Source organism: Eretmochelys imbricata, chromosome 2, assembly GCF_965152235.1.
Source record: "Eretmochelys imbricata isolate rEreImb1 chromosome 2, rEreImb1.hap1, whole genome shotgun sequence".
Classification (NCBI taxonomy): domain Eukaryota; kingdom Metazoa; phylum Chordata; order Testudines; family Cheloniidae; genus Eretmochelys; species Eretmochelys imbricata.
The window spans coordinates 221,463,030-221,477,287 of NC_135573.1; the positions used below are offsets into that span (position 1 = coordinate 221,463,030).

Below are 14,258 nucleotides of genomic sequence, written 5' to 3' on the forward strand. Positions count from 1 at the left end.
TCTGGCTCTTCTACATATAACCTCCACCATGAAACACAAGTACCAATATCCAACCCAAAGATTTTGAGTTAGTAACAGTTTGCACTAGTCTGGTATGCTCTACTCCTTAAGTAAGTGGAGCTGACTGAAACTTTTTGAATTTTGACTGTTTGAATCTCTTACATTTTCAAATTAAAAAAACAATAAACATGTGGGATAAAAATTCAGAAATACTTCTGTGATTTCCTCCTTCCTTTTTTCAACCATCTCAAGGGGAAAAAGAAGAAACAATTCTGGTCTTGACTTAATCTGTGTCCCTTCTACCTACCACCAAATGAAGAGAACTGCTAGCTTCTGACCAAGGTGTCTAAAAGAGGTTTTGAGAATAGGGCGAATTAGAGACTTAAGTGCTAATAAAACAAGAAGAGTGCACCACATAAATGTAAGTGAGCAAAGTGACGCACTGACTCATTTGTAAAAAATAATTATACCTTCGTCTTGTAAAACATTCCTGTTGGTTGGGTGATGCAAAGGAGATGTTTCAGAACTGTGACTGGATTTTGAAGGAGAGGAAAGTGGAGTGTCTCTCCGAGCATAATGGGAAAGCACACCTCCTTTGTGCTGCTGTCCTCCTTCTTGGTTTTCAGCTACGTTGTCAAATGAGAAGGCTGCACTGCTACCCACTGGGGAGAGGGAGGAAGCACCAGAATCTGATGCTGGTGAGGATGCTCTCACACATATGGGCAGAGGTGATTTTGAAATGTGCATGGGACTACTGTAACTGTCTGAAGGCTGTGGGTATAAGAGATTATAAAGCAAGTTATGCCATTTAGCAACCAATCAGAGCAACATTTATTTTGAACATGCAATCCTTTCATTTAACAACAGTTTGTAGAGCCGTCATATTTTTAAGCAATATTCTAGTAAGTCACACTGTTACCTTTTATATCACACATAGGTGTTTCATACTAATAATTTGCTTACAGGTTCAAGAGTCAGGGTCAGCAAAATCCAAGAGTAGATATTAAATTAACTGTCATTCACACAGAGAAACAAACAAATGCAGGATTCAAGTTTGCTTCTCCTCCCACATAAATTAAATGACCCGCTATGCATAGTGCTCGTTGTTAGTTCAAAGGGGGAAAACAATGAAGTGACCTATATAACAATAGCATAATACATGAAAATAAGACAGAAATTCTGCTGTTCCTGTGAGAAAAATGGATGTGCTGCCTCCAAGGCAACAGGACTTGCACACTGTTCAGACTGTTATCCAGAATATGTTGGCCACAGATGAATACATTCTACCTACACTAAAATGAAAGGATGAAGATACAGGATGAAACAAATCATAAGGGTCATCTAGCACATCATCCTATGAATAAGAGAAAGCAAAGGCCTTCTCACCTTTCGTTCAAGGCTGTCCTCTCCATCGGTCGAACTGATACTGTCATAGAGCCTTGTTCTAGTAGGTCTCTGCCGTTTATTCCTTACTGAAAGCTGGGCTCGAGTTTTCAGTGCTTTGGAGTCTAGCCTCTCTGTTTCTGGGACTGCTTCGTTGAAATCTATTTAAACAGGATTCAAAGACATTTAATAACATTCTTTGGATAAAATTAGCAATTTAACTCTTGTCAGATTACACACAGGCCTGATCTGCAAATGTATGTTCAAATGTCATGCACTTTTGCATGCCTTATTTGCATGTGCAATCACTGAAACTGGCCCTACAAATTTATGATATGAATGTAGAAAAAGCCAGGTATTTGCATAAGCTATTAGCAAATCTACAAATGCAATTTCAGTAACTGTGCATGGATATTAGGCACAAAGTTGCACACATTGAAAAATCAGACCCCGTAAATCAGTGCAATATTTTGTAAAGTCGTAACAATCAGTCATACCATAATATAACAGTCATAATACAAAACAATACATCATCCCATGGTGTCAAATACATAAGTGATACGTAATGGGGTGTAAACTAGACCTACTTACACTAACTTAGACTCCCTCATATCCACTCTATCCACATGCAAGGAAGTCCACACCATTGTAATTTACATAACTAAGAACAGCAAGAAGGCGTATATTAAAGTAACCTTCACCCATCTTTAATGTACACCTTCTTCCAGCTCCTTGGCAAATAAATTACACCAATTTAGACTCACAGGGCCAAATTACCTGCCCCTGGCCTGGTCCTTTTTGGCCACTCGAGCACTGCAAAGAGGTTGGAATCTGGCCACAGCTCGTCCATTAATAATTTCTCTGGCAAAGGGAAATTTTCAACTGGCATAAAAGCTCGATTTGCCAGTTGCTCAACCCAGCCACCTAAAGGTAGAGGAGCAGGATGATGGCAGGGCCTGTGCAGCTTAAGAATCAGAAAGCCGTAACAGATGCTGTCCTGTGCCAAGTTGATCTTGGCTCAGGAAAGAAGCTGCTCCCTCATGTGTGGGTGTAAACAGGCTAATGGTATCTGAGCATAAATGACGTCTGAGTGAGTGTAAATGAGTCTAACCTACATATAAAACTTATGAATTGGCCCTTATGTTTAAAAGAAACTCTAAGAAGACATTTCTCCATGTTGCAAACCTTTCCAGGGATTTGGCCAATTGTGTGTGTGTATACACAGTATATCTATGTGTTTGTTCTATAAAATGAGGAATCTGATTCATCAGACTGTTTTTAAATTCCTGCTGGTATGCAATACAATTCTGAGAGTTGCAATTTATTAGTCAAGTCAATAAAAGAAAGGAGGTGGCATGACTGAGGAATCCTGGAAATTGAAGGAGTTTGGTTTCCAGGTTTATGTTATGACAATACAAGCATGGCAATTCCATTCCCAACCCCATCTGCTCTGTGAACAAAAGCATTTTCTTCATGATCATTACCAACCACAGCTGCTGCTTTATGCCTCCCTGCCCCCTTTTGAATTGCTCCTCTCATCACCACACTGGATCTTCCCGTCTTATTCAGAACTCTTCCAAACATCAGAAGCCTTCTAAAGCAAAAAAACCAAATAACCCCCAACCAACCAAAAAACAAAACCAAACCCACCAGCACCCTAAAACCAATAGTCCTAGCACAATGGGGATTTAGGGTTACTGTAATATAAAGACATCCTCATCCTCACGTAGCCATGTGTCATTTGCTTCTTACCTTTCTGTAGTAGGATTCTGGAGAAGCCAGTCTTCACTCTGATCATCCCTTTAGCACAATCTCCTTAGCCACTTACAGGAGTTGACTGTTTCTGACCTTTCCCCCAGTAAAATGACTTCATAAGGTCATCAAGCAAGCGAATGTGACAGCTTTATGGGAAAACCTCAAGAGGTTTGAAATACAATTTCCATGCAAGAAAATGTCAAAGGTATTTCCTGAGTTTTGTCATGACAACACAAATAGAATGAAATGAATCATCTCAGGAGGGCCTATGAAAGGCCCTCTGTACCTTGGAAGCATTGCTTTGGCCTCGTAGGATAGAGGCACAGATGAAATGATCTTACAGGTGTGCCCATATGTGAGATGGAGGGGCATTTTGTGCCCATGTTGAAAAGCTGACAAAGGAGTTGCTGAAGATGGGCCATGAGAAAGACTCCTGGATCTGTCACTATGCTGACCAAGTGGCCCAAAACCCCCATGCAGGGTAGTAGTAGTTGTCCGATCCCACAGAGAGGAACAGCTACCCTAGAGGGCTGAATGCAGGTTGGGGAGGTGAACTCTACCACCCAACCCCTGTCAACCTCTCTGTACAAAGCCTTACCACTTGGGATTTTTACAGGGAGGGGTGAATTTCACCAACAGTCCTTATGAAGAGATTACAGACACATAATTATTAACACAGATAAAAAGAACTGGGTACCAGTACCCTCCCATCTTCCCTCCTCTCTTACACACATGTGAGTGCCTGCCTACCATGAAACTCTGTCAACCTAATTGTCAAATGGAAATGGAAGGTTAGCTCTTTTAGACCTTCTCTCTTCCCTCGACCATGGGCTGACCTACACCATATCTGGAGCACATGCTCAAAAATAACATTTCACAAAAAATGGAACAATGAAAGAACTACATTTTCACAAAAGACAAACCTGGGCTCAAAAGGTGATCCGCCCAAAAATGCCTTATGAACAAAGTGTATTAGTCAGCTTAAACTTAAATACATGACTCTCTCAACAAATTGTGTTAACAAAATTGCACTATTTCTAGAAAGCTTTTTATCTTTCACTTGAAAGAGGCCTGAATATTTTGGGAAAGAGTAATAAGATGCAATCAATCTTTTAAAATTTGTTCTCTTATTGCATGCCAAGAAAGAAAATAAATTCCTTACAGTTTCAATTTTCCCTCTCCCCACTAATCTCTCAAGCACAATCTGTATTAGAACCCACAAGCTTACTATACTCCTATATGTACAGTGCAAGAGTTGTGGTTTTGTCAATTACTGAGATGCTTTCTGGGACAAGTTCCAAGTCTGCATAGCCAAGTTGGTGAATTTCCCAATTTGATCTGCTTATAAAGACAGATAATAACCACAGCATTTATAACACTGTATTTAAATATATATTTCTCGTACAACTAGATAGTAACCAGGTGGAAATCTTGGCTGGGATAAACTGGTTCCTGTTCCAACCACTGCCGATCAGAGATCAGCAGAGGCCAAACTGTGCAATTCTTGAATGAGACACAAATATTTTATATACACAGAACTCAGTATATTAGTCTTTATTGTGTGTGTGTGTGTGTGGCGGGGGAAATGAGCACCTGTATATCTTGCAACTATTAAAGTGGGGTGAGTGTGCGTGTATGGCTTTGGTCAACCCAGTATGGCCATTCTTATGGCAAATCCTAAGGTACTTAATTAATTTTTTCTACTCAGGCACTCTCCTACTGAGATTGATAACAGTTTCCAATCTGACTAAGGACCTCAGGATCTGAGCTACAGTGAATTGCCTCAAAGCTTTTCAATAGATTTTCAGACCTTCTATACTGGGTTACATTGCACTAACCTTCGGATATACCAAAGTTATCAAGTGATCTCAAGTAGATTATCACCTCCTCATTTTCCTATGCTCTATTTAATTGGGCAGGAGAGATGTTATCACTATCCCATAGGGAGGGGTAAAAAGCAATCCTTTGCACCATCAAGTCACACTGAAACTGTAACATTAAGCAAGGTCAGCCGTGTAACTCTTTGTGCATTTCTCTGAAATAAACCACAAAGTGGCTTGGGGTCCTCCTCTTATTATAAGCAAACTTATGAAGCTAGTTGAAAATTTCACCTTCTACAAACACTGGAGTAATATGAAGCACTTACAGAGTCACACAGTCTTGGAAGTGATAATGGGAGCACTATTGATTTCAAGGGTATAAATGAAGGACATGATCCTGCAAACCCTGACTCATATGAGCAGACCCATTGGCGTTGCCTACACTAAAGAAATTTACTTTTCTATATGAACTTTTCTAACCCCCGGGAAAACTTGTAAAATACCTCATACAAAAGTGCTCCAACTGTCTTTAGTTTGCTCCAAAAACCATTTTCATTAGACTCGCTTTCAAGTCTAAGGACCATTTCAATATAAGGGGTTTCAACATGAACTGGTTTAGTGCTAGCATGGAGGGAAACAGCTCAACTAGCGCCTGCTGCAGTTCCTTAGCAGCTGGTTGTCTTTCAACTTCTCCCCAAATCCAGTGTTTCTGCAAGTTGTGTTAGGAAGGAGAGGTTACTTACCTGTACAGTAATGGGAGTTCTTCAAGTTGTTTTGTCCCTATGGATGCTCCACTTTAGGTGTGTGCATGCCCATGTCCTTCTGGTCCGAGACTTTTGTCAGCAATGTCCACAGGAGAGCAGGTGTGCTCTACATCTCCACGTGCTCCAGACTGAGAGCATAAAGGGAGAACCAGACTGCTGCCACTCCAGTTCCCTCTCAACCCTGATGTTCAGCAGGCAGGGATTCCAAAGCAGAGGGGAAAGGAGAGAGGGTAGCAGAGCACTCAGACAAAACATCTCAAAGAACTCTAGTTACTGTATAGGTAAGTAACCTCTCCTTTTTCTTTGCATTATTGTCCCTACGGATCCTGCACTTCAAGTGAATCCCAAGCAAAGCCTCAATTATGGAGGATGGTGCTGAAGAGGTGGATTCAGTATAGTTCAGAGAACAGCCTTCCCCAAGGCTATGTCTGCTCTGGAAGCATGAACGCATAGTCCTGAAAGAAGGTGTGCACAGATGACCAGGTAGCAGCTTTCGGTATGTCCGTGATGGGTATGCTCTTAACTAGAGGTAGAGGCAGACGGTGCCTGGCAGAATGGGCCATCACCTTAGATGAAGGGTGCACCCAAGAAGCTTCATAACAGGCCAACATCCATCCCGATACTGATTTAGATAGTCTTTGCGCAAAAACAGAGGCTCCCTTCTGCAAAGGCAACAAAAAAATCTAGGGGAGGTTCTACGTGGTTTAGGTAGGAAGTGAAGTTAGGGACAAGGAATCACTTTGTCCTGGCAGAATACTATGCATGGAGGACCAGCCGTAAGCATTCCCCATTCCTCAATCCTGCTGGCTGAAGTGATGGCTATGAGAAACGAGGTTTTGAAGAATAAATGGAGAAAGGAACAACTCCCAGTGGGTACAAAGGATGTTTCCCATTAGGTATCAAGAAGTAGAATAAGGTCCCAAAGCAGGGTAGGCTCTCTAACATGAAGGAAAAGATTGTTCAAGCTCTTGATGAGTGTCTCAGTGGTAGGATGAGCAATACTGAAAATCCTCAGAGTGGTAGATGAAAAGCTATAATGGCAACTAGGCTGACTTTAAGAGAGCTCATTGACAAGCCCAGCATTTACAAATTTAGCAGGTAATTGAGTGAGTGAGGTGAGACTCAGATACAGATAATGACCATGGGGTGCACCAGGACTGGAAACATTTCCACTTCTGCAGGTAAGTCTTGTGGCAGGTTTCCTGTTGTTCACCAGCACAGTCTGTAGCTCAAGAGAACAGACTCTCTCTAAGCCCCAGAGTATTGAGGAGCCAGACTTTGAGATGAAGTGAGGAGAGTCTGGAATGGGTTATGGTGCCCAATTCCTATGTCTGCTGTCAGAGGGAGGTGAAAAGGTGACCGGAGAGACAGGTAAATCAGGTCCCAAAACCATACTTGCCTCGGCCAGGCCAGTGATATGAGAACGATTACTGTCTTTTCTTGTCTTAATTTGATGAGGACCCTAAGAAGCAATGGTGTTGGGGGGCAGGCATTCACCAAGGGAAGGTCATGCCTGACTAATCTAATCGCCTTTTATCATGAGATTACTGGTTCTGTGGATGAAGGGAAAGCAGTGGATGTATTGTTTCTTGACTTTAGCAAAGCTTTTGACACGGTCTCCCACAGTATTCTTGTCAGCAAGTTAAGGAAGTATGGGCTGGATGAATGCACTATAGGGTGGGTAGAAAGCTGGCTAGATTGTCGGGCTCAACGGGTAGTGATCAATGGCTCCATGTCTAGTTGGCAGCCGGTGTCAAGTGGAGTGCCCCAGGGGTCGGTCCTGGGGCCGGTTTTGTTCAATATCTTCATAAATGATCTGGAGGATGGTGTGGATTGCACTCTCAGCAAATTTGCGGACCATACTAAACTGGGAGGAGTGGTAGATACGCTGGAGGGGAGGGATAGGATACAGAAGGACCTAGACAAATTGGAGGATTGGGCCAAAAGAAATCTGATGAGGTTCAATAAGGATAAGTGCAGGGTCCTGCACTTAGGACGGAAGAATCCAATGCACCGCTACAGACTAGGGACTGAATGGCTAGGCAGCAGTTCTGCGGAAAAGGACCTAGGGGTGACAGTGGACGAGAAGCTGGATATGAGTCAGCAGTGTGCCCTTGTTGCCAAGAAGGCCAATGGCATTTTGGGATGTATACGTAGGGGCATAGCGAGCAGATCGAGGGACGTGATCGTCCCCCTCTATTCGACATTGGTGAGGCCTCATCTGGAGTACTGTGTCCAGTTTTGGGCCCCACACTACAAGAAGGATGTGGATAAATTGGAGAGAGTCCAGCGAAGGGCAACAAAAATGATTAGGGGTCTGGAACACATAACTTATGAGGAGAGGCTGAGGGAGCTGGGATTGTTTAGCCTGCAGAAGAGAAGAATGAGGGGGGATTTGATAGCTGCTTTCAACTACCTGAAAGGGGGTTCCAAAGAGGATGGCTCTAGACTGTTCTCAATGGTAGCAGATGACAGAACGAGGAGTAATGGCCTCAAGTTGCAGTGGGGGAGGTTTAGATTAGATATTAGGAAAAACTTTTTCACTAAGAGGGTGGTGAAACACTGGAATGCGTTGCCTAAGGAGGTGGTGGAATCTCCTTCCTTGGAAGTTTTTAAGGTCAGGCTTGACAAAGCCCTGGCTGGGATGATTTAACTGGGAATTGGTCCTGCTTCGAGCAGGGGGTTGGACTAGATGACCTTCAGGGGTCCCTTCCAACCCTGATATTCTATGATTCTATGATTCTATATATCAGAGTTCAAGGCCAGGAACGAGGACAGCATCTCCCAAGGACTTGTGACCATGTCCTCCTCTTGAACAGACACACCAGCATTTCATGGTAGGTAGCATCACAAAGAGTTCTCTCCCTGGAATGCCCCAGAAGAGACAAATCTTTTGAACTACCAAAGCGCTCAGCTGCCCTGTGTGGTCCAGGCAGAAATGCCTGCTCAGAGTGTCTGCAATGATGTTTTGCAGACCTGGTAGATAAGCCAATGAGATGTTGACTTGGTGCAATATCAACCAATTCCTAAGTTTTATGGCTTCTGGATTTAAAGGATTGGAATCTTCCTCTTCCTTGGCAGTTTATACAGAACCTAGCTGCTCTGTTGTCCTACCCTACCTTGGGTAGGAAATGATGCCAAGTATTCTGAACTGCCCTGAGATCAAGCAGATTGATGTAAAGTGATGACTCTGGGGGAATCCATTTGCCTTGCACTTTTAAGTCCTGGAAGTCAGTTCTCCAACCTAGCAGGTAGGCATCAGTAGCAACGATCTTTGTAGGGAGTTGACACAAGAATGGAGCTCCCACACAAACCTTGTGAGGGTCCTTCCACCAACTCAGAGAGTCAAGAATTTATCCTCCCTCAGAACATTAAGTTATCCTTAAAGCATGAGTATAGGCAGAAGAGAGACACGGATATGAAAAGAAATATGGAAGCCCACAAACTCTTTTTATATATTTATTTAATTTACAACTGAATTCTTTGTTTTTTTATTGTCAAAACTGCAAACTCAGCCTGGAATCTGAAAATCACGCTGGGTTCTTTCTGTTTTTTTGCATTAGCACAAATAATATGCTGCAGTCAAAATTTAATTGTTTTTCAATAAAAGTTGTACTTAGACTATAATGTTCAAATCTGGGCACCTAAATCCACATCTATCCACACAATAAGTTGTCTAACTATTCAGAAGTGGTGAGCACTACAGCTGATCGTGAATTTTCTAATGGAATGTTCTTCCACTGTAAAATGCTTTTTTGCTTAATATGAAACATTTTGCAGATGTGTCAATTTCAATGAAACAAAAAACCCCAAAGCATTTCAAAATAATGTTGAAAAGTTCCATTTCAGCATTTTCAGAATGGAACATTTCAATTTGTTGTTTCAAAATTATTTTTTTGCTTAGAAATTCCTTAAATTTAAATTATAAAAAGTTAATTTTCTTAATGCTGTAGTTGGAATTGTGATCAGTCCAAAACAAAACAAAAATGTTAAGTTTGTTTTGCAGGAAATTTAAAATTCTCTGTTTTCGTTTTGTACCAAATTCCCCTCCCCCTCCTCAAAATGCAAGTGTGGCATTTCCCATGAAAGGGAAAATCAGATTTCTGCTTAGCTCTACTGAACAGCCCTAGCTCCTATTCTTACCTGCACACTTATTAAGCCCATAGATCTGTGACTGTTCAGCCCTTCTGAAAAGCAAGCACAGTAATTAGGTGCCTGAATATGGAATCAAATGTCTAACTTTCTGTAACCAGTTTTGTTTGCAGTGCTGTAGCCATGTACCTTCCAAAGAGTTTTGGGTAGCTCAAAAGCTTGCCTCTTTTACCAACAGAATTTGGTCCAACCTCAGCAACCAATTTGTAAAACTTTAGCCTTAGTGACTGGTGCTTAGTTACAATGATGGCAAGTGCCTTAGAACAGATTTCAGCTCTGCATCTATGGCTATATTGCTTCTGTAGTAATAACAATTGTAGAGATTCATTTTTTGTCAGCAACATATGCAGCTGTGATGCAGACACACAGAGAGCAAGTATGCTGAATACTTTTCAGAAGAGGATCTTTTTTACACAGCCAGTTTTCTGACCCAAACCACTTTTTAGCCATTTTTGTCAACAGTTGCACTAAAAACATTATTGTAAATATCTGATGCAACATATAAACGTTCTTGTAATGATACGTACATCTGTAAATTTCAGAGATTTCAGTATTATAAATGCTTACTAGAAAGGAACATTCACAAACTCTGATTTATGGGAATGAATTCTGCAATATGGCAGAACAGTTTTAGCAGGACAATCTTTTTTTTCTTATGTTAAATATAATAATTCAGCTTGATTTGCTTGCAGAGAAATATTTAGTTTGTGTTCACACCTGAAGCAATTGTTAAAATATCAATAAAGCGTTCATAAGTCTGCCAAAAATCAACACATCAGGAAATCTAATGCATTCTTCTATGCCAAAGAGGATTTTTGTTTTAACTAGTCTTTATTATTATTTAATATTCATACAGCAGCAGCGCCCTTCATTACACAAAGGTTTCGGGTGCCCCTGTGACCTTTGTAAAATCAAGATTTATCTGTATAATTAATCCCCAGTGGCTCTTAAATGATTATTTGATAAGGAACTTGCATTTCATTCACACATCGCTCAATCCTCAAAAAAAATGAGCACCTTCTGTAAGGATCCTGTGGGCATCAAAAAAGGTTGAGGGTACTCAGAACTTTGCAGGAACTGGTCCAGAACGCACTGCAACTGTTAAGCTACTGTATGGTCTTGGGAAGCCAAGAATAAGGGTTTTCACAAGATTATTTTTGTTTGGGTTGGAAATGACCTTTAGTGGGTCTTTTCCCCTTCTCACCTTCCTATCTGTCAATGCAGGATAGATTTAACTTCTTAAAGTCTTCATGATAGCATCATTAACAAAGAGGACTCGTCAACCTTCCCCGACAGCCTTCTTGACCACTTTACTATGCTTATGGTTAAAGTATTTTATATACTTAAATTTAACACACATTTCCCTTAATGCTGGTTAAGTCCCATTAATTTCTTGCTCTGTCCTTTGGTCATTGATAAGAATTATTATTCTTTGTATTCTTACAACAGTTCTATGTGAGTTTGTAGAAAGTTATCAAGTCTCCATCTCCTCCAGACTGAATATGACCCATGTTTCTATATTTTCTCAGAGGTGTTAGCTGCAAGATCATCTATCATTGCTGAACTGCCTTCACTTTTGTCTACTTTATAAAAAATAAAATGCTGCTCAAACATCAATGGAGAACTCAAACTGACTTAAATGGGAACTGAAGTCCCAAATAACGCCTAGCCAATATTTAATAGAAAGGAGCAACTGCTTCACTGATTTCATTCTGGAGACTCTTGTTAATACAAGAGTATGACACAGTATTGGGCTTTCTGCTACTAATCTGTATTGTTTACTCAAACAATTTATCATCTATTATAATTCTCATGCCATCCTTCTTTGTAGTACTAGTGCCTGGCCAGTCTCCTCCTATTCAATGTGCATTTGATTATTCCTTATTTATTGGGAAATGGGGATAACTAATGTTATACTTTCCAGACCCCCTGTGTCTTAATCTTGTTGGATTATAAAGGAGAAACCTGATAAGTTGCAGTGAAGCTGTAACATTAGAGCCATGAAATGAGATTTTTTTTAAGTGTGAAGAAAAGCGTTGGACTATGACATATTAATCAATATGGAAATGATCATCAACCAACTATATGATGCTGGACTAAGTTACTTCCAGTGCCACCTACCCAGCAACCCAGAAATGAGCTGTCCATAGCTATCTTAAAACAACTGTAAATTATAACAAATATTTTGTTCATTAGAGAAACAACATGGAGAAAAGCAAAGCTTGCATTTTGTGTATGACTTTAATAAAAACACATTTTTCTTGTTAAAATCTTATGATGTTTTTGAATATATAAAACACAAAACAGGAAATCCGTTACTAGGGTCATATAAACACATTTTGGGGCTGATGACATCACAAACCATTTGAACTTCACTTTCATGGTTAAGATGATGTCCTGATATGTCAATGCAACTTTATAATTCAGATGCCTGTGTACTATCTTCCATTTGTGTACACACAGGTGAGTATACATACACACTTATGTGCATACCTATCTATTGCGACAAAGTTCCTCCTCTGCCTTGGTGAGTTCTGCACTTTCTGGCAGATTTGCTCACCTCAGAGGTTCACGGCAGTCCTCAGTTTGGCTCCTTTTGTTAGTGGCACAAACCTGCCGTTTGCTCAACTAACCTCATCACTGGCCAGCATGGTGAAAAGGAGGAGAACAATCCCTGCAGTCTCTGCTGATCCACCTAATGGGTCGGGGGACAGGTCAGAGACCGTCCCCTCTGGTGGGACCCACAATCCATGTCAACTCCTCTTATATCAAATAGAGAGTTGGGGGATGGGGGGAACCCAGGCCTGCCCTCTACTCCAGGTTCCAGCCCAGGGCCCTGTGGATTGCAGCTGTCTCCAGCAACAGTTACGTGACAGTTACAACTCCCTGGGCTACTTCCCCATGGCATCCTCCCAATACCTTTTTTAGCCTCACCACAGGACCTTCCTCCTGATGTCAAAAATGCTTATACTTCTCAGTCCTCCAACAGTACACCTACTCACTCTCAGCTTCTTGCATGCTTCTTGCTCCCAGCTCCTTGCATGGCCTCAATAACTGAAGTGAGGTCCTTTTTAAAACTAGGTGCCCTGATTAACCTGCCTGTCCTAATTGATTCTGGTAGCTTCTTAATTGGCTCCAGGTGTCCTAATTAGCCTGCCTTAATTGTTTCCAGCAACTTCCTGATTGTTCTGGAACAGACCATGATCATACTCAGGGGAAAGGGACCTGCTTAATCTGGGGCTAATGTATCTACCTTCTATCACTCTCCTGTAGCCATCTGGTCTGACCCTGTCACACTATTTATAATATAGATATATTTAGTACCCGTATTCATACACTGTATATACACACAGTTTATTTGTTTATTTTTTGTACAATCAAGAGATTCATTTATAAGACATTTTATTATATTTTTCTCATTTTGGCAATTTTGTTCCTGTTTGATCTTTAGTAAATTTGGTAATTATAGACAGACCTAGAACACAGGAAAAAACACAATCTTGCCTTACTTTATTGAAACAACACAAACATGGATGAAACTTAAATGTTGTAGGCAATTCCACTGAAAATTCATTGATGGTTTAATGAATATATAATGACCTCTGCTTTATTAACAGGCCTCCGTCACTTACACTCACTGATGAATATTCATTTTACAGCTGTTCTGTAGTGCTGCGCTGCCACTAAATAGTATAACACAAAGTGTTTGCTACCAGATACTGCATTTTGGTGAAAATGACAGGATTATGATGATATTCATTTATTCTTTACTATAAATTCTTAAAGTCACAACTGTGATATTCATACACAGCAAATTAGATTAACAGGAGTTTAGGGTTGGTTCAAACAAACCTTGACTTAAGCCATCCAGGCAAGACACTTGCTGTACATCTAGGCTCTCCACTGGATCTCCTCTGGAAACGTCTCCAAAAGATGTTTGCCTTTCAAAAATGTTGTTGTTATTGTTAACCTGGCTCCCATTTTGCTTCAACAGCCTGAAAACTTCCGCTTCCAAGTCTCTAATCTAAGAGAAATACATCCAATTATTAGCCAAAATGAACAACTAGCATTTTTTCCAGGCTATCAGACAGCATTGCCTTATTGTTCACACACTTGAGTGAACATTACTCACACGAGCTTGTAAGCCTTGAACCTCTACAAGGTGCGCTTTCTCCAGTTCTTCTATTTTTTTTCGCTCAGCTTCCTGGCGTTTGATGAAGTCAAGTTCTCTTAAGGGAAAAAAAAACATTTGCTGGTATCAAAGCAATCACAGATTCAAACAGGAAATTAACAAATGTAATGGCACATTAATATACCCGTTTGTTTAAAAAATAATCCTTAGTTAACAGGAGATTTGGTACTAATCCGATAATACTAAACATGC

The 14,258-nt window shown here is 40.8% G+C and overlaps 1 protein-coding gene across 6 annotated transcripts in view; it reads right to left on the bottom strand.

The window, feature by feature from the left end:
- Positions 1–14,258, bottom strand: part of PPP1R9A (protein phosphatase 1 regulatory subunit 9A) — a 250,421-nt gene that overhangs the window by 30,547 nt on the left and 205,616 nt on the right. For 4 of the 6 annotated variants that reach the window (XM_077808077.1, XM_077808079.1, XM_077808078.1 and 1 more), the window contains 4 exons: positions 14,007–14,103; positions 13,727–13,898; positions 1,387–1,544; positions 471–771 (listed from right to left, as the gene is read on the bottom strand). In XM_077808077.1, the coding sequence (XP_077664203.1) occupies positions 471–771; positions 1,387–1,544; positions 13,727–13,898; positions 14,007–14,103 (728 nt within the window). The remainder of the gene's footprint in view (positions 1–470; positions 772–1,386; positions 1,545–13,726; positions 13,899–14,006; positions 14,104–14,258) is intronic. The other 2 variants (XM_077808081.1, XM_077808080.1) reach the window with 1 other exon arrangement.